This window comes from Protopterus annectens, chromosome 4.part1 (assembly GCF_019279795.1).
Source record: "Protopterus annectens isolate FY-2018-M chromosome 4.part1, PAN1.0, whole genome shotgun sequence".
NCBI classification, from domain to species: domain Eukaryota; kingdom Metazoa; phylum Chordata; order Ceratodontiformes; family Protopteridae; genus Protopterus; species Protopterus annectens.
In genome coordinates, this window is record NC_056734.1 from 708,327,992 (window position 1) to 708,347,779 (window position 19,788).

The 19,788-nt window shown below is 36.3% G+C and overlaps 1 protein-coding gene across 1 annotated transcript in view; it reads left to right on the forward strand.

Moving 5' to 3' along the window:
* The window catches only part of LOC122801405, a 464,384-nt gene that overhangs the window by 334,398 nt on the left and 110,198 nt on the right, over positions 1–19,788 (forward strand). The window contains exon 3 of the mRNA XM_044070922.1: positions 17,479–17,600. Coding sequence (XP_043926857.1) covers positions 17,479–17,600 — 122 coding nt within the window. The remainder of the gene's footprint in view (positions 1–17,478; positions 17,601–19,788) is intronic.

Genomic DNA, 19,788 nt, shown 5'->3' on the forward strand with positions numbered 1-19,788 from the left:
GTTATGTAGAATACAAAATAAATCATTGTTTGTAGTACAGGTATTTTTTTGGTGTTCAAGTCTGGATGATGTAGTTGGGGCGGACAATCAAGGCATTGCCCAGGCTTTTTTAGCTTAGGTACAGCTGTGGGTTATCTGTGTATTTTATAGTTATATGTTCTTATCCTTTTGGCATGTGGTTTATTTTTTTTTTCTTAATTTTTTCCCCCTTTTTCAACTAAGTGTAAATATGGGATTGGGGTTCTTTTAAGAGGGCAAGCTATTTGGGATTAATATGTGTATGTGTCTTTTTTGTGTGCTCATGTGAAAATTTACTTTTGCTGTTAACAAGTCTTTCAAGCAGTTTTAATAGCCTTCCTGATGCACAAAATATATAACATGTATATGTGTAAATGTGTATCTTCATAAGTAATATCTATAAATGTGAGATAAATTATATTTTTATAATAGTTACTATATATTTTTTTCAAACTGTTGTGTACTGTTGTGCAACTACATTTTTGAATGTAACTTCAGAGAAGAAGAAATGCAACACCTTCACTCAGTGAGAAAGCTTAATAAGTTTTTATTAGTGAAGACACCAACAATCCCAACTAGTCTGTTACTACTAGTTAAATTACTACCATAGATCTGCTCTGAGCCAAAAAGACTGTAGCCAGAAGACACTGCACTGCCTTAATCTGCTTGTTACTTTCCTGCTTAGCCTTTACATCACTCATGAAAAAGATCTCAGTCTATTTATACTCCTTCACTGAAGTCACCTGTTCAACACAGAATGTGAAGAGAGCAGTTCAGTAGTTTCCTATAGAATACCTACATCTGAATGTTTCAATTCTCATCATAGCTGCTTATCACTCAGCAACAACAGGTCAAGTACATGTCAATTCTCAAGGTCGCTTGGTAGAAAATGGTGACCTCTTCTACAGGCAGTAGAGATGACACCTCTAGATTCATAAACCAGACATCTTGGCATCCTTGGTACATTTGGATATCCTTTCCACTAAAATCATGACCAAGAGCAGTGTTAAGCTTCACTCTTTGTGAAGCCTGATAGGTGCCTTGAATAAATTTGATGATATGCAATAATGTGGTTTGAAACATTCAGTGCATTCAGACTAGGACTGAACAACTGGACTAGTAGTGACCCCAGAACCTCATATTCCCATGACTCCAACAGAAAATGATAATGTACAAAATCAGAAGCCTTAACCAAGTCCACAGTTCAAATGGCTTATCAAATCTGTTGACTCCCAAACAGCTGTACCAGATTAAGGAGCTAGACTGCTGTTCTGCTACCTGGGCAACAGTCTTATTACTTTCACTGAATCCTTAATTCAGTAAAATGGAACCTCTGTTCTGGCTGGTGAGCAAAGGCCTTTCCAGGGAATTTTTGTCATTTCTTAACATGGATGGCAACAACATCAGTTTACCAGTTCAGCAGGACTTGCCTTGGCTTCCATGTAACATCAAAGAGGCATATTTCATATTATCCAATTCCTATTTATTGCTTTCATCTCCAGTTGGATTTCGTATAGACATGCATCCTTATCAATTTGATAACCTTTGACTACTCCAGTGGATTCAACTGCATTGAGAAACCCCATTCTATCAAAAATTAAAGGCAGTCTGTCCTGAAATGAAGCATGTTCATTGAGATAAGGACTCTATCAAAATGTTCATTCCACCTCTTGACGGTTCCTTACTAGTAGTTCATATTCCCTCACTCATGCTTAGTGCACTGTGGTTGAGATCCCACCTTTACCATAAAAGTTGCTGAATGGGTTTCCATGACAATTTGAGGCCATACAATAGTCTTTGTCCATATCTGTATATTCCTCTGTGTCCATGATTTTCCTGTGACAACCCCTGTTGCTGCAGCCTTCTTTACCTTCCATGAACTCTCATATGAATTAGTAGTCTGATGGATGAGCATTGCCCAGAAAGCCACTTTCTTCGACATAACAGCTCCCATCTCTGCCAGTGTCAACCAACAGGTTCTATGGATGCCATCATGATTGTTGGCTTAACAGTTGAGGTCTTGAACATGGTCTTTTAAAAGTCTTTGTCTCTGGCCTCACTCACAGCACAGTCAGAGAAAGATGAATTCATCACTGAAACAGGCTTCTGCCAGATGTCTCGTCATTACTTGTTTTGCTTTTTTTAGGCTTTTCTGACCATCTAATCAATGAATCCAGCCCACACCAAGTGATAATCATTTGAGAGCTCTACCACTTTCTTTGTCAAAGTGTCCAACATTAAAATCATATCAGTGGTCTAAAATGCAATTCGTCAACATATTGATTGCATTTTTGGGGATCAAGCTGACACCACAGTCAATAACATAATGGGCAGGGTACTGACCCACAAAACTAAAATGAATTATTTTTTTTCTATGAAATGTTTAGTTTTGCAGTAAACAAGATTTTAATATATTATTGCCACATTTATGTTGAACTCATGGCCTCAGTTCCTAATGACACAGCACCTGAGACAGTCATTGACTTTCAGCCAATGATCTTTGATACTAAACATGCTAAGAAGACTCTTAATCAAACATGACATTTTTGACAGACAGTTCATGACTTGAACAGCAATCTTATAACTGATTACAGTCAGTAAATAATGAGGAAGTTGGAGTTTCAGACTTCAGACCTTTCAGAAAATGCATGCCAATGCATAAGCTATTATTGTATCAACTTTCTATGCTTATAAGAACATTATTTAACATTTGTCCCCGATTTTGGGCCTTTGATCCCCCCATTATTTTTGGTTTTGTCCAAATTTCTTGCATTAAGATGTTGAAAGGTATAGGCCTGATCAGTGCAGAATATAGAGGAGTCAGGGCTTATTTGGACCTAGAAGAAGCACCTTTTGTGATCAGCTGTGCCAGGCAGAAGGATTTCCTGACCACTGTTGCAACATGATGGTAAAAGGAGAGGGAGTTAGCTACCTATGTTCCATGGTCTCCCATATCTTCATTTTGGTATGGAGAGTTTTCTATACTGTAAACTGTGTGGAAGGTTTGTGTTTTTTAGCATTTTGTTTCTGCAAGTTGTCAGCATACAATAGTGTAACAAGGGTGGGGTGAAGAAAACAATTAGTATTAAGGGGTGCAATCAAGATCTCTGAGTCCAGCTTGATCCAAACTTTTTTTTTTTTTGCTCTTCAATGAAGAGCTGAAAGGCCTTGGATTAGCTGCTATACCCTTGGTAGCCATTCACACAGTAAGCCAAAGACATTAACTTTTTTTTTGTTTACTCTTTTCCCAAAATCTGGGGGCGATATAGTTTTGGTGGGGTGTAGATTGGCTGGCTGTACTGAGGGAAACCAATCAGGTTTCTACAGTAACTAGAATATACATATTTTCTGGTCTTTCCTGAGAGCTGGGGGAGGGGGGTTTGGGGCAAGAATTTGGTGGCTTTCTACAGTAAGCCAAAAAATATATTTTTTAAAAACTCTTCAACAGTTAAGAAGGACGTGGATTGGCTGCTATACTGTAGGACTAGGAAGCCAATCAGTTTTCTTCAGTAAATACAAGTTCTTTTTTTAGAGTACAAGTTCAAGGGACCAGGACATTGCAATAAATTATGAAATACATTGAAGAAATAGCGGTAATGCAGAAAAAAAGGCATTTACTAAGGAATTTTAAATCTGACACTAGCTGTCTTTGCATAGACTGCAGAGAGGAAAATCCTAAGCATATCTAAACAATCCTATCTTGCTTTGTGATTTATTGATCTTTACTGTTAAAAAGAAGTGCAACTGTGAGTGATAGTGACATAAAGGAATTACAACTTTTGTCTGGGTTGCAGAACTTGTATAGTCAGAACAACTTTAGTCTACTTACTTTAGTATTTAGCTGTATATTGCTTGTGATTTTTTTGTCATAGATGTTGATTTAAGTTCTCCTTGAATTCTGTGGTTACTGATTTTGATTATTCTTTTCTTTTACAATATTGTATTAGTTTTCTGCTGATTATGGATTCCTTAAATGAGTATGCAATTAACGATTTGCTAATGCACAAATATCTTGTACAGTATAATAAATGTTATGTATATTTAAAGGTAACAGCTGATAACACTGGTGATCTGTATTCCTCGTGTCAAAGGTTGGATGATTTTCTTACCATTGTTAGAAGTAAATCTAGACTTGATGATGATGATTGCACTTGTGCAACTGGCATGGCTTGGAGAACTGTTGTTTCATATTTTAATGACTGGACTGGTGAACTAAATAATGTTCAGCATAGAACAAATAGAGCACATTTAGGAAATGATGCATCTTGTCTGCAAAGATCATTCAACCCCTATGAAACAAGATGATGCCCCTGACAACTTTGGAATTCTGGATGCAAGTATTCAGTGATCTGAGCATCCAGTTTGTTTACAAGGAAACAAAAAAGAAAGAAAGGAATAAGTACACAACAAATAACAAGGAAGAAAAAGAAACTGATTAATGACTGTAAAGGAAAGGGAATACGTACTAAAAAAAACCCACTGATTTGTTATGTAACATACAGGTTACAGGGAATGATACTATTTTTCTATCAGAAAACCTTCAGTCTACAGAAAAAAGGCATCATTTTTCCAAAAGAGAAAGTAGAAAAAAGAGGCAAGGGGCAGGTGAAAAGGAAGAAATCAAAACTGAACGTGGAAAGATTGAAGAACATTACTATAAGAAAAAATAAGAGAAAGGCAGATGTTGACTACATGGCTCAAGCTGTGGATTTACAGTGCCAGCTGGATGAGAATTTAATACACAATGAAAACAGTGGGATTAATAAGACTAACGGTGATGAAGATGTATTGTTTGTAACAATTGATAGAGCAGATATTACTGTATTAGAAGCTGAATATTCTTCAGAGCTGGTCAGCAAATATATTCTTGTAATTGGAGATTCAGTTATTAGAGGAACAGATACTTAAATTTGCAGAGCAGATAATGAACATTAAATAGTGTTATGCTTGCTAGGAGCAAAAATAAAAGATGTGAGACAAGCCTTGGAATGCCTTAATGTAAAGTAGTACAGATCTGTTTTTATTCATGTCAGTACAAATTATCTCATCAGCAAAGATTCTCTGACTGGTAGTAGGGAACTGACAGCTCTCTTAGATAGTATAGCTTGTTTTATAGCTTGTGTTAGGACATATTTTTCACAAATCACCTATAGAAAGGATAGTCAGGTCACTGTGAATGAAAAGATTTTTTGGTAAATACCTACATGGGAAAAAATGTCCTGTTTTAAAAAATGGAAATGTGTAGAGCATCCAAGCCTAGTTTTGGGCACACGTGTTCAGACAGGATGGCGTGTATTTGTCAAGACCAAAAAAGAGAATTTCTGCAGCAGATATTTTGCAATATTTGACAAACATTAAGCAGGATTTTTGCCAGTTCACAGATAGGAACATTTGATGCATCTCTGATGGTTGTTACTGCTAGGAGCATTAATAATATTTTTTTTATTGGAAAATTTGCTTCTACAAGGTTGATATTGTTATTGTTTGTGAAACATGGTTAAAGAACAATGACTGGAGACTGGTTCTGTCAGGGTATAAATGTTTTTACTATAACAGACATTCTAACAAAAAAATCTGGTGGCGGTGTTATGATAGGGATAGATAGCTATGAGATCTGTGATTATTACATGTTCAATGATAACACCAATACTATAGACTGTGTAACTGTGACAATAAAGACAACCCTGGAACATATAACAGTTGTTGGAGTGTATAGACCACCAAAGTCAAGTGCAGATTACCTATAGGAATTCATACATTTCTTGCATGAAACACATGAGGGAAGAATAATATTAGCTGGGGACTTAAATTTACCAGAAACAGACTGGAATAATATTGATTTAACAACATTAGTAAGGAAATTATTCACAATTTATATTCAGGAATGACAATCGCTTCAGATTATAAAAAAAAAACTACCAGGGGGCAGAACATACTAGACATTTTGTGTGTTCTTAAAGAAATTACTGTAAATTCAAGTCAAGTTTTACCACCATTGATGTGCAGTGATTATGGGGTTATAAAGGTTAATTTGTTGCTAGATAATTCTGCCAAACTGAAATCTAAACCAGTGCAGAGCAGGTTAATTACAGATTGTATGGAAGCAAAACAGTCAGTATGTGAAAATAGAAGATGTGAGACAAGCCTTGGAATGCCTTAATGTAAAGTAGTACAGATCTGTTTTTATTTGTTGGGTTCAGTGGAAAACTGCAGATGGAATGTAGAAAGAGAAATTGTTTTGAGTGCAGAAAAAAAAAAAGTTTAACATCAGGATCTAGATATACAACATCGGGGGGGGGGGGTATATTTCCATAAGAACAAGATGTCTGATTAAGGTGAGCGACAGAAAATATAAAAGATGGAAGAGAGGTTGAGCTACAACTTTGAAAACTGAAATGAACAAGCTGGGAAACAGAGTAGGCATAGTGTGAGACAAGATCAAGAAAAATTTGAAGAAAATTTATATAAAGATATTGAGCATAACAGGAAACCATTTGATAGACACTTAAGATGTGGAAGGAGTAAAGACACACACATTGATAAACTGTGTGTAGATTCTAAAGTTTATTTTAAGACATAACAAATTACAGATATATTTACAAAGTCTTATGCAAAACAGTTTGGTTCCACAAAATGGGTGATGTGATAAATTGTTCTACTGACATCCAGGTAACCCCATATACTGGAATCAAATTAAATTATATTGAAAAAGAACTGCGCATACTGGATCCAAACAAAGCAAAGGGAGTAGACGGAATTAATAACAGTGACCTGAGAACACTTCAGCAAGCACTTATGGTACCGTTATATCTATTATTCACTAGGTCATATAAATATGGAGAGATTCCTCAAGATTGAAAACATGCACTTATTAAACATGTCTTTAAGGGAAAAGGGAGTAGGACAAACCCAGAGTCATATAGACCTTTAAATCTATTTCATGTTGTGGAAAAATAATGGAGAAGATAATATTGGATAAGTTATTATCAGAACTGGATAGGTTGGGACTTGAAATCATATATCAACATGCATATGTTGAAAATAGATCTATTACTACCTGTAACATGATGTTCTATAACAATATAATAAAAGCTATGAATGAAAAAAAGTGCTGTGTTGTAATTTATACAGATGTAACTTCAGCATTTTACAGGGTCATACACAAAACACTGATCAATAAATTAGTACAACTAGGTATTAACGTACTCTTGATAAGATGGATAGCTGCATGGCTTACAAATAGGATATGGCAAGTATCTTACAGGAAGTGGATAAGGTGAAATCCTTGGTTACAGTCATTGCATCGCATGGGACTCTATCCTAGGCCCTTACTTGTTTAGATTGTATCTTTCAGACCTAACTTTTTCATCTGAGGTGTTCTACCATCTATATGCAGATGACTTGATAAGGCATGTCTGTAAAATAACCTGACTAAATTGACCATTTGGGCACAGGAGAATAATATACTAATAAATACATTAAAAAACTAAGCATATGAGATTTGGGAGACGTAAATTGAAAGGTGAATATTTAATACAGCACACAGTGATTGAAACTGTAGACTCATTTAAGGACCTGGGCATATGGGTAGATTCAGCTATGGGTTTTTCTAATCATATCTGCCAATTGGCTAATGATAGTTATAGAACAATAGGTTGTATAAAAAGATTTATAACATCTAGGAAATCAACAATGATAAAGTCATTGTTTGTTAGTTACATTAGACCTAAACGTGAGTATGGAATAATAATAATAATATGGAAACCCTATAAGAAAACAAGCATAAGTAAACTGGAAAGAGTTTAGCGGAAATATACCGAGGGTATCCATTGATGTGAACATTTAAGTTATTATGAAAGACTAAAATATCTGAACTTCTGCAGTGTCTCTTACAAATTTCTAAGAGGAAATCTTACTCAGGTATATAGGGCATTTAGAGACAGCTACCTCTAGGGATGTTTGGGGTTATCAAAAAGTACAAGAGAACCATAAAACAACCTATGTAGAAGATTCTATAGGAATGAGAAGTGTAGTAGTTGGTTCTCTGACAGAGTAGCTGATACATGGAACAGACTACCAAATTACATTAAACAAGTAGTAGTGTAGATATTTTTAAGAACAGCCTGGACACTTATTATGTGAACACATGTTTTTGTATATTGGCAAGCTAGAAGGGCATTAATGCCAGTGCTTGAAATATTTGTTTGTATGTATGTATATTTAGTGTAAAACTCATATTCTAATAAAAGTCCCACAGATAATGCAAAATGATACAATCATGAGAATTTGTTTATGATAGCACACCATAATATTATAACATTAAGAATAAAAGAACCACGTGCATATTCTAGAACTTTCTTTCTGTAAAGTACTTGTCAGAGGCTGTGTTACTTCTCACCTGTTATAAAGAAAAAGATAAGAATATGGGGAGGAAGTGTGTGAAAAATTACTAAGACTTTAAGATAAGGAGGAGGGATACACAGGGTTAATGATAAGAGGGGAACAAAAGTATATAGAGAAGGGGAGGGAATAGCTCAGAGAGGCAGAAAATATACTTACAAATATCTCTGAAGCAAGCACATATGTTTTGTTCAACCAAGTGGGAATGAAGTGACGTCCTGAATGAGACAAGGTTACCTGCGAACACAATGGGGTCTGGTAGTGATTTCCAGCAAACTGGAGCCAGTTTAAAGAAGGACCTCTCACAGATAGCAAGAGTAAAGGAAAGTCTGGAAAGAAGGAGAGAATTAAAGTTTCAAAGAGAGTAGTCAGAGGTGTTCATACAGAATTTATTGAGCGGGGGGGGGGGGTGATATCCTTGGTTAAGAAATTTATATGTGGGTGTATTAAGGAGTAGACTGGTTTTATCACTAACTGATAGCCATTTCTCTTTGGTAAGAGTGATGCAGTGGTATTCCAATCTGAAGGAAAGGTTAAAAAAGTTGAGTATTTGATTTACAGCTCTTTGTAACTGGGTGGTATTGTGATGACGGTTCACTCAGTGAACTGTTGTTTAAGCTTGGAAATTTAATAGGCTAGGTACATCCTTACATGATACCAGTAAAGTCAAAATAACATTTATTCTGTCAAAGCACCCATATTTAATTGAGACAGAGAAGAGAGTAAAATCTTTTTGCGAAAATGTTACTTTTAGGAAATGTATTCTACAACAGTACTTTTCTTTCCATTGACATGGTAGTTTTCCATTAGAGACTTCAAAACCACAAATGTTTGGCTCCCTAGACCAAATGCTTTTTTTGACTTAAAGGAAATGTTTGCATTTTGCATCTATCTGCAAAATGTGTATTTTTTCAGCTAACAACCAGTGTGAATTCAGGCAGTTTATTACATTTATTTTGAAAGGGTTCCACTCATTTTATTGAGAATGCTTTTGTCAAACATGAGATCACAGCACTATATCTAGCTGTGTTTGTTGAAGTGGTGCTTTACTGTCATTTTTTTTTAATAAGGTGCACCTTTTTGCAGTTTAGCAGTGGAAGTCAATAGCATGTGTCATTCACTTATACTGTTAACATGCTAATTAGTCGACTCAGGGTTAGGGAAGGCTGGGGGAGTTTTAAGGCTAGGGGCCGATTGGGGAATTTGTGAATTTTGGTTTAGGAAGCAGGGGGTGTTGTACTGTTAGAGTCAAGGTTGCTAGAAGGCTATATAGCTTAGCAGTATTAGGTTATGGAAGGGTTATATAATTTTGGAGGATCAGGTGAGATGGAGGTAAGGCAGCTACGATTTTAGAGTCTGATATGATTTTGATTGTATTTGATGATTTGATGGTTTGGGAGTCAATTAATTTTTATCGATGTAAGCAGATTTCATTTTAATGATATAGACCCTCTGACCCTTATAAAAATGGATTGTTTATATGGTGATTTACACTTGCATGGCATTTTATCTACATAGCATTTCTAGAATGTTTTAATTTGAGGTGCTGCAATGTTGGTGTGACATTTTGAGCATTGTAGTTATTAATGCCTTACACAGACACAGAGGACTGGGACTTGATCTATAATCATACCATTTTGTTATGTGTTCAAGAAATGGATGATAAGGAATTTACAATGACAGCAAAGCTCAGGAAGTAATCTTATAAGTTCATAGGTACTTACAACACTATTGATCTGTAAAGATCTTAAGAGGCCTAGTCTTATATTCCCATGGTAGTTTCTAGCCCTTATATTTTGTATACAAATAACCCAGATATAGGCCAAACAAGGATATGCTGGGCCAGTTACAGGTTCCCCCTAACAATGAGGGACAGTGGTGCTAAACCGGGGGTGAATTTGCAATTGGCCATCCTTTCATCCAAACTGCAATTGAACAGAATTGGAGAAGTACTTTGCTTTATGTGGATTGAAAGACTGTTCCACAGAAGTGGTATTCTCTGTGATACAAACTTAATCCTCCAACCTGTTCCATGTATTTTACAAAAGAGACTGAGATCCCTTGAGTGTGTGTTTATGATACCAGTAGAATCCCAAATGAATATAATAGGTTTGACAGAATAGAGTCTGTTGAAGCTGTATACACAAGGCATAGGTCACCTCTCAGTAGCTTATATGATACTGAAAAGAGGGAAGGGCTTTGAGATAGTCTGCATAGATGTTATGATTTAGGCTCTTGCTTTTTTTAGTGAGAACGTTCTGTCGTCATTCCAGTTGAGACAAGTGTTTGGACAGGTACATAGAGAAAAGGGCATTATAGTGAATGATCAGTCTAATGCTTGCCAAGTACAGTGGAACAATTTCATTCCCGGATCTGGATGCACTTCCTTTAGATGTAAGCTGTGCAATGAACAAGGACTTCCTTATGGCAGTGAATACAAGGAAATGAAAGGACAGTTCATTGTTGACATAGGTTCCCTGGTCTCTAAATATGAGATCAGTTTTCAGGGGTGTGATGTTAATGTGATAATTAAAAAGGAAGTTATGCTTGCTGAAGGATACAATTATGCAGTTCTTGGCATTTAGTTTTTGTCAATGGTTTTGGTACCAGATATTTGTTCTGGACAGGCTGTCTTGAAGGATTTTGGTGTCCCATGGGGAGTTATGATAGCACCAAGTTTGCAGTTCTCTACAAACTTGGTCAGCCACAAACCCATAAAATTATCTTTGACCTTTCAGAAGTAAATGCCAAAGAGGAGTGTTCCCAAGGACTAAACTCTGGGGTTCACCTCTAGGGACAGGTCTATTGGAGGAGGTATAGCCACCCATTCTTATTTCCTAAGTTTTGTTTCTGAGTCAGATTGCTATCCAATGACATACACAGGGATTGATATTTAGCTGCGTGAGTTTATGTATGATACCTGAATGTGGGATGGTGTCAAATGCGTTTGCAAGATCTAAATATGCAGCGTGTACTGTTTTGTGCTCATCCATTGCTTCACTAACTTTTTCAGATAAGTTGACCAGTGTAAGTAGGCAGGACCTGCTCTTAATGAATACGAACTGGGTTGGGTCCAGAGTCTGTAGGTTACCTATATTCGTACATATGAATTCCATAATGTTTCCTTCCATAGACTTTCAGAGGAGACTTGTCAGGTTTCTGGTTCTATAATTACCTGGGTCAATTGAAGCCCCACGTTTATGCAATGGAATGACCATTCCTGTCCTGTGTTCATCCAGCATGAATCTTATTTTGAAGCTGATATTGAATAGCTTCTTCAGGGGAGCAGAAAGGTCATGTTTCCATCTGACCAGAAGGTAGCCTAGTGTGTTATCTGGTTCTATAGATGTAGAGTTATTAGCCTTTAATAATTTTGACCTTTTTTCTTTATGTTGGTTGTGAGTGGAGAAATACAATCATAATTCTTTGTAACATCTGTGTTTTACAGCATTAAAAAGTTGTAGCATACTCCATCCAGCATCAAAGACAGCAGCCAAAACCAAAATTAACATGTCCTCAGACATCAGCCTTAAAGTCTGCAAGACTGTGACTACACGACGGATATTACTGCTTTCAAATCTGTCAGGTTTCTCTGATTCTGTTCTATAGTGGATGCTGTGCGGTAGCTTGAAGTGAATAATATCAACACTTGGTTTCTGGTCATAACCCACTTATTATATGCTGAAGATATGCCTGTCAAATGAATGTCAAGAAACTTACTTCAAGAAGACATAATAAGTAGCTATGGTTGGAGAGGCTTCAGCATTATTCTTTGTAGTGCACAGAATTTTATGCTAGAGCATATCACCAGCCAACACAAAAAAAGAAAAAAATAAATAAAAAGATCCTATGTATTTTCACAGGTTTAAAAGCTATATACACTTCTGTGTCTCTCTCTCTCTCTTTCTGACACACACACACACACACACACACACACACACACACACACACACACACACACACACACACACACACACACACACACACACACCTACAGACATCCTATTTCCTTAGTCATTTTTTTTTGGTAGAGAAAACATCAGTGATTGGATGTATCTTTTCCGTACATTAAATTTTGCATTAGCAGAAGAGGCCACAAGTAAGGTCTAGGTCAAACTTTTGAGCAAACCTTTATAAATGCACATATATGATCACAATATGATAAACATGCTCATTAACAAAAAAAAGTTATTCTTTCACAAAGGGAGGCAAGCCTTCAGGATCCCTCATGTGGGTTGTTGTATCCCTGCACCAGTTGCTAAATATTACAGTAAACTCTGATGCCATCATTACTCAAAGAAAAGGGAAATTGTTTGGTTTTACCAAGCAATTATTTATCTTTGTCTGTTGACTGGTGAATTTGGCATCAGGAAAGAAGCTTTCTCACAAAATACTGCTTATAATTGCTACTCATTCATTTTATCTTCAGTCATGCGTATTTATTTATTATTTTTTATTTATTTATTGACATTTGTTTACCAGGAAGTTCCACTGGGCCAAGCAGAGCCCATTTTAGGTGGAGGCCTGGGGAGAAAAGCTCCACATGAACACTAATAAGATACATAGTATATCACAAGGCATACATTTTGAGTATATATAGGACAAATGGAGGAAAAACTTCTTCAAACAGTAGTACATTTAGAGTATATACAAACACTTGATACACACTTAATAAAACTAATTACAATGCAGTACAACTATAGTTAACGTAGTAATATGGTGAGTGCAAAAAGCTTATGTATACACACCTGATACACACATAAACTAATTGGAATGTAGTACAAGTATAGCTGATATAGTAGTATTGGTGAATAAAAATGATTAGCCCTCAGATGATGACTGAGATTTAGAGCTGGGGAAGACATGAAGAGGCTGCAGCAGTTATGGTATATGAGATGAAATGAGTGGGAGAATATGAGAAGGAACATGTAAGGAGTTGTGAGTGGCAATGGTACAGGTAGAATGGGTAGGACTAATAGAGATGGAGAACAGGAGAAAAGGTCATTAGTAGTAATTGAAGTATGTGAGTAACAAGGTAGGAAGGGTGGGAGTAATAAAGATGGAGATCAGAAGAGAACATCATTAGTAGTAATAGAAATATGTGAGTAACAAGGGAAAAAAAGGGAAATAGTAGGAAGGCCGTAAGATCTAGGTAATGGCTGGAGGAGGCTTAGTGCAGTTACAGATCCATTTGGAATAAAAGTGTGTGCAAAGGCTGGTTTTGAAGAAGGGAGTATATCACATAGTGCAAATGGCTGGGGGATGGCTGTTCCAGGTTTTAGCTATTGCAAAGGAGTATAATAGTTGCCCAGTGGGTAGTTTAGGTTTCTGAATTTGGAGGAGGTATTGCTTTTCTGATCTTAGGGACCTATTGGGATTATAGTGGGAGAATAAGGTCTTTAGGGCAGGGCAATCCTGTGGTTTAGTAAGGAATTTGTGTGTGGTAATTATTAATGTTTTTAGAGGTATGCAGTAGTGGGTGGAGTGGTGATTGTTGAAAATTTGACTGCTTTGTTGTACCATATTTCTGATTTGGTTTTGATGGAGGATTAGAGGTTAGTTAGTAGAGGGACACCACAGATTAGACAAGGAAGTAAATAAGTGGAAGCAAGTACTTCAAGAAAACACTGCAGGCTAGTCTCACACATTGTGTAACTTTTTGTAAAATTAAAAGGAAAACCACAAGTAATGGTGAAGCACTGTGTCACACAAAAAAGACTTTAATCCACTGGTTTAGCGCCTTCAGTCCAAAAATTAGGCCTTCAACAGAATCTGATGAAGGCCTAATTTTTGGGCTGAAAGAGCTAAACCAGTGGATTAAAGTCTTTCTTGTGTGACACAGTGCTTCACCATTACTTGTGGAAGCAAGTACTTGTTTTATGGAGAGAGAGAGAAAATGTTTATGTCTGTAGAGTAGTCCCATTTATTTGTGAATCTTGCTGTTGTTATTTTGTAAGTGTAGGCCAAATTTTAGGTTTTCATCAATTATAACACCTAACAGTTTGGTTTGGGTAACTTGCTCAATTTTAGTGTTGTTTAGAGAGGATATGTTGAATTGAGATTTCTTAATGGGAGTGTTTTTCTTTGGGGTGAATATTATGAGCTTGGTTTTATTTGGGTTTAAAGACAGGTGGTTATTGTGGAGTCAGGTTTCTATGGCGGTAAATGCAGATTGAGTAATTTGCTGTAGTTGAGTTTTGTTTTCTGAAGAGCAGTTTATAGTAGTGTTATCTGTGTAATGAACAAGAGACCCTTGTTGGAATGATGGGTGGAGGTTGTTGATGAAAATATTAAACAGGATGGGGCCATAATATGGAGCCTTAGGGGACACTGGTAGGATTATGAATATATGGGAATATAGAGTGTTGCCATTTTACAGTGTGTTCTCTATCAAACTGGTAGCTTTTGAACCAGTTTACAGATAAAGTAGATAGTCCAATGTTAGAAAGCTGAGAAAGGAGGAGTATGCAAGAGATAGTATCAAAGGCATTAGACAAATCCAGAAATAACATGGCGACAATCTTCCCTGAGTCGCAAGCTTTATTAACTAGGTGCATAAAGGACATTAGTGCAATTGAAGTACTATGGCTAGGTCTGAAAACATGCTGAGTTTCAGAAAGGATTTGATTTTTGAGAAGGAATTGTAGAAGCTGGGTGTGTACACATTTTTCCAGGAGGTTGGAGATGGAGGATAGAATAGCTATAGGGTCGGAGGTGGAAATATCTCTTGAGGTACCCCCTTTGTGGAGAGGTAGTATGTTTGCTTTTTTCCAGAGGTTGAGGATATAGGATTCTTGGATGTATTTTTGAGAATGTTAATGGGATAAGCAATAGTGTCTGCAGCAATTTGTAGGTGTTCTGCAGGTATGCCATCTGCTGCATTTGATCTGGGCTTTAGTTTCAGAAGAAGTGTTTTATGAATGTTGTAGGAACAGTAGAAAGTTTGAATTCTGGAAAGAGATTGGGTTTAGCTAAGTTTGTATGGGTGGATGGCATATGTATCCTATGTAACTGGAGCTGGAAAACCAATCCAGGGAAATATCTGGATTTCAGTGCAATTGTCTAATTTTGTTACACTGAGAAATAGTCAAGATGAGCATAAAAAAACTTTATTTTAACAGCAGGGGTCATAAATGTTTATCATTTCCCAAGTCTTACATATAAATAAGGGATCACGTCAGTCGCCCTGCTAGACAGGGGTCCAGGAAAGTAAATAATGTGGGAAGAAATAGCCAGGGAATTGTTATGGCTAGGCTTGTATAGGCCCTAGGGCTGATAGCCTAGTACCAACCTATGAACCTATAAGTATATACATCTTTATGTAGAAACAGTTACATTTATATACTAGTTTTATTTTTTTACACTTTTTTGACAGGGTTAGTCCCAATGAGCCAGTGGACTCTTTTTAGTGGACAGCCTAGGTGGTATTCTTACTGACTAAGGGAAATTTGTCCAGAGCACTAGGGGACTTCCCTTACTCTTTTTGAAAAATGAAAAGGAATCTTTTGCATTCACCTGAGCTACCACCAACTCAGGCAGATATGACCTCAGCTCAGCTGTCTCATCTTAAGGGCAACACACTTAGGAGTACAGGACAGCACCTCCATTATGCTGCATTGCAGTGTCACTATGGGATAAGTAATGGGGAGAATAGAACCCACACCCTCCTTTTCTTTCAGTAACAAAGGTAAGTGCTCTACCTGTTGAGCTACTGCCACTGCCACTAGCATAGCAAAGGAAACTGAACAATTGAACAAGCTGAATATAGTATTTACCAACCTTAACAATTCAGATCTTAAATGATCAAGGAACAGCTTAATGTGTATCATTGTCTGGATTGCTTGTGTGGGCCACATGGGGTTGAAGGAAGACAAAATGTTCCTTTGGGCTTCAGAATAGCAGTGATGGATATCAACAAAATAATTCATGGAAAGGAGGATGATGAAGACAAAACAGCATTTTAAGACATTCAGACAAATTGCTTTAGAAACCTATTTTCAACTAAGTCATTATTCAGAGACTGTTCTTATCTGCTGATCTTCTGTCTGTTAGAAGTCTTTTGATTTAACAGAGAGAGAAGTGCTAAACTATTTTTTCATTCTGATGGTTCATTATTTAGTGTACCTTTGCTTGTGAATTCTCTGGGTTTCAATATGCTGTTTCTATTCGTCTTTCTCTCTCTCTCTCTCTCTCTCTCTCTATATATATATATATATATGCTTACATTTAGGTGCATTTAGTTTTACTGAGTACTCTATTCATCAGACAGATTGAGCTGCACCTTTTCTGATCAAGAACTGATTTTGTCACAGAGTGCAGGTATACATACAGTTGTGTGAGATTGCAGTATAATAGGGTTAGGGCCTTTGCCTTTTCAACATTGTTGTGTGATTTTGGAGTTGGTATATATAAGCTGCAGGCAGAGTGTGTGTGGGGAAGGAAGTGCACTCTCCACACTGGGATGCACGTGCGGTTATCCCAATGCATAAAAATGGTTTTATTTTAGTATTTTTTTATTTTCAGTCAGTTGTGCTTCAAGCACTGTTTTTGTGATCAGTTTGTATGTGTGTGTGCGTGTGTGTGTGTGTATATATATATATATACACACACTCACACACACACACACACACACATATATATATATATATATATATATATATACACACACATATACATAGAATCATTGAATGTACAAGGCAACATGTGCCTTACCAGTACCAACCCTTAGACCTTACCTCCTTTATCAAGGGACAAGAGGCCAGTTATACACAAGGTGAATTTATGAATATCCATTCAATTGTCTAATTCCATGTGTATGTGTGTGTGTATATATATATATATATATATATATATATATATATATATATATATATATATATATGTATATATATGTGTGTGTGTGTGTATCCATCAATTTGCAATTCAAGAATTGTCCCATTTTGCAAGTAAATCTCAAATTTATGGATTGACAGTTTTTTCCAAGGCTTGAATAAATTCTTAAGGATTTATTTCTAATGGTAGAAAGCAACTTACCATTTGCCATTTTTCTCTTTTTTCCAGGAGCAACTGCATTGATTCCAAGGCGTTAACTAAATATGGGGTGTTCCTTTCTCGCAGCTACCCTTTAAGTTTTCTAACACAGAACAGTAGTGGTATTTCTAAACAGGATGAAGAAATCTCAGGTGTGTATATCTTCTTAAAGCATACTCACCCACGTTTTACATAAATTTATCATATGAAAAATGCCCTTTTTGTGTATTGTTTCTATACCAGCATAATTTACTTTTTTCCCTAATACATCTTTAAAATGTGAGTCATCTGTCATAACTATCATGTACTGAGAAATTCTATATCAAAAAATATCTGCAGTAGATGGCTATGTTATTTCCTATTTAATATACCTGTATAAAAACTGTCTAAAATAAATGGTTTTGCAGAGGGTGAAAGTTGCAGCTTTAATCAGCTTTTATTTTTGTACATAAAGAATCACACTCAGAGACTAAGCAGGCTTGAAAGAAAATAATTTAGTTTTCATATAGAGACACCACTGTGTGACTGATTGCATAAATTAAAAAAGGTTATCAGATTACAAAGTGTATTTCAGATTAGAAGTGTACTTTTCAAAATTAGTTCAGGATTCTGTTGTAGAGTCTAGGAATGCATTTTGACCAGTATGAACACATTGTGTAACATGGCTCACCTGTATATATGTAAGCAGATCTGTATATATGTAGGTATGTTTTTATTTATTTGTTTATTTAAATTTAATAGACAGGGTAGGGAACTGATCCAAAGTAGACTCATTTAAACTCCAGCCTGAGAATTACAAAATAATACAAAATAGCAAGTTCAGTACCGAAACAATGAAATAGCAAAAACGGTAAAGCATTGCAGTTTAAAGAGTTTTAAAAATTCACACAATGGAATTGCTTGGAAATTAATTTCAAACTGCAGCAGGTGAATTTCTCTATTTTGGGTACAAATATCAGGACAATTTAGTACTCATTTTCCTCAGATCAGTTCTAGTCCAGTACATGTCTAGTATCTGTAATCTGTTTTGCAGTGACAAACCTAGTATAAATTATGGCGTTCTTGTACTGTTTTTTGCATTCTTATTTACCCACCTTTTGAGAAGTATCACTCTTTCAAACATCTAATGCAGACTGTGGCAACTCTTCAACTCTGTATGGTATGGAATGTTTCTGTTATTCGTCCTTGTATACATGAAGTCCCCCACATCATATCACACAGGTTAATAGTGTGCAAAGCAGAGCCACCAAGAATAATATTGCACAGTGCTTTATGAAATTTTGTTTATTCTTCATGTCCAAATAACCATCAGAAAGGTCCTGTATCATATATTAGCTAGCTATAGCACTCCCTGTATAACCAAAGAAAGCCACAATGTCTGTCTGCAGGAACTAGAATCACTCACAGTTAAACCTAATACCATTTTCCTTGGTGATCTGAACTATCCAACTATATACTTGGAAACCTACAGCACCACTAATGTATGAGCACAGAGTTTCCTGGACTTTGTCAATACAAATGCCCTGGAACAATTAGTTAGAGTTACTCACTAGGGAGAATAACATATTGAATCTTGTCCGTACTAATATGGGGGCATCTTACTCCACTCCTTGCATATCTTCATCTCTTGTTAGATCTGACCATAAAGCAGTATCCTTTAAAACAAAACTAACATCAGAGATCTCTTCCACTCAAGGAGCATTTAGATTTGAAAATTGCCATTTTATCACTACCTACTCTTAAGTGATACATTGGCAAGCTTCAAATGCCCACCAAACCCAGTTAACTTCTCTGAAAATGTCGAAATGTATATCACCACAATATACCCTGTAGATAGATGCAGCTGTACCCCATAGGAACAAGTGCATGGCAAACCCCAGAAACAAACTGACAGGGTCGAATCATAATATTAACAAGCTTTATAATAAAGGGAAAATAATTTTGCCCAAAAGTAAGAAGAGTAATTAGCAGAATGTTAGAGCCCTTGTCATTGAAACAAACAGTTCACGAGATTAGAAAAATCCTCCAAAGCCAAGTTTGAGGCTAGAATAGCTACCTAAGCCAAAGAGAATCACAAGACATTTTTTAGTTATGCTTGTAATCTGAAAAACACAACACAGCAATGTAGTGAGCTGATTGTGAATTATATTACCTATACTAAGACTGAAGATATAACAAACCTACTGGCTGTTGAATTTAGATCTAACTTTTCCCCTCTCTCCCTTCTGTCAATCTGTCTGTCTCTCATGATGTACCTGAAACTGTCTCGCCTCCAGCTATTACAGAAGACCATGTCCTAAAAATGTAATCAAAAGCTAAAAATTCTGCATTGATGGGTCC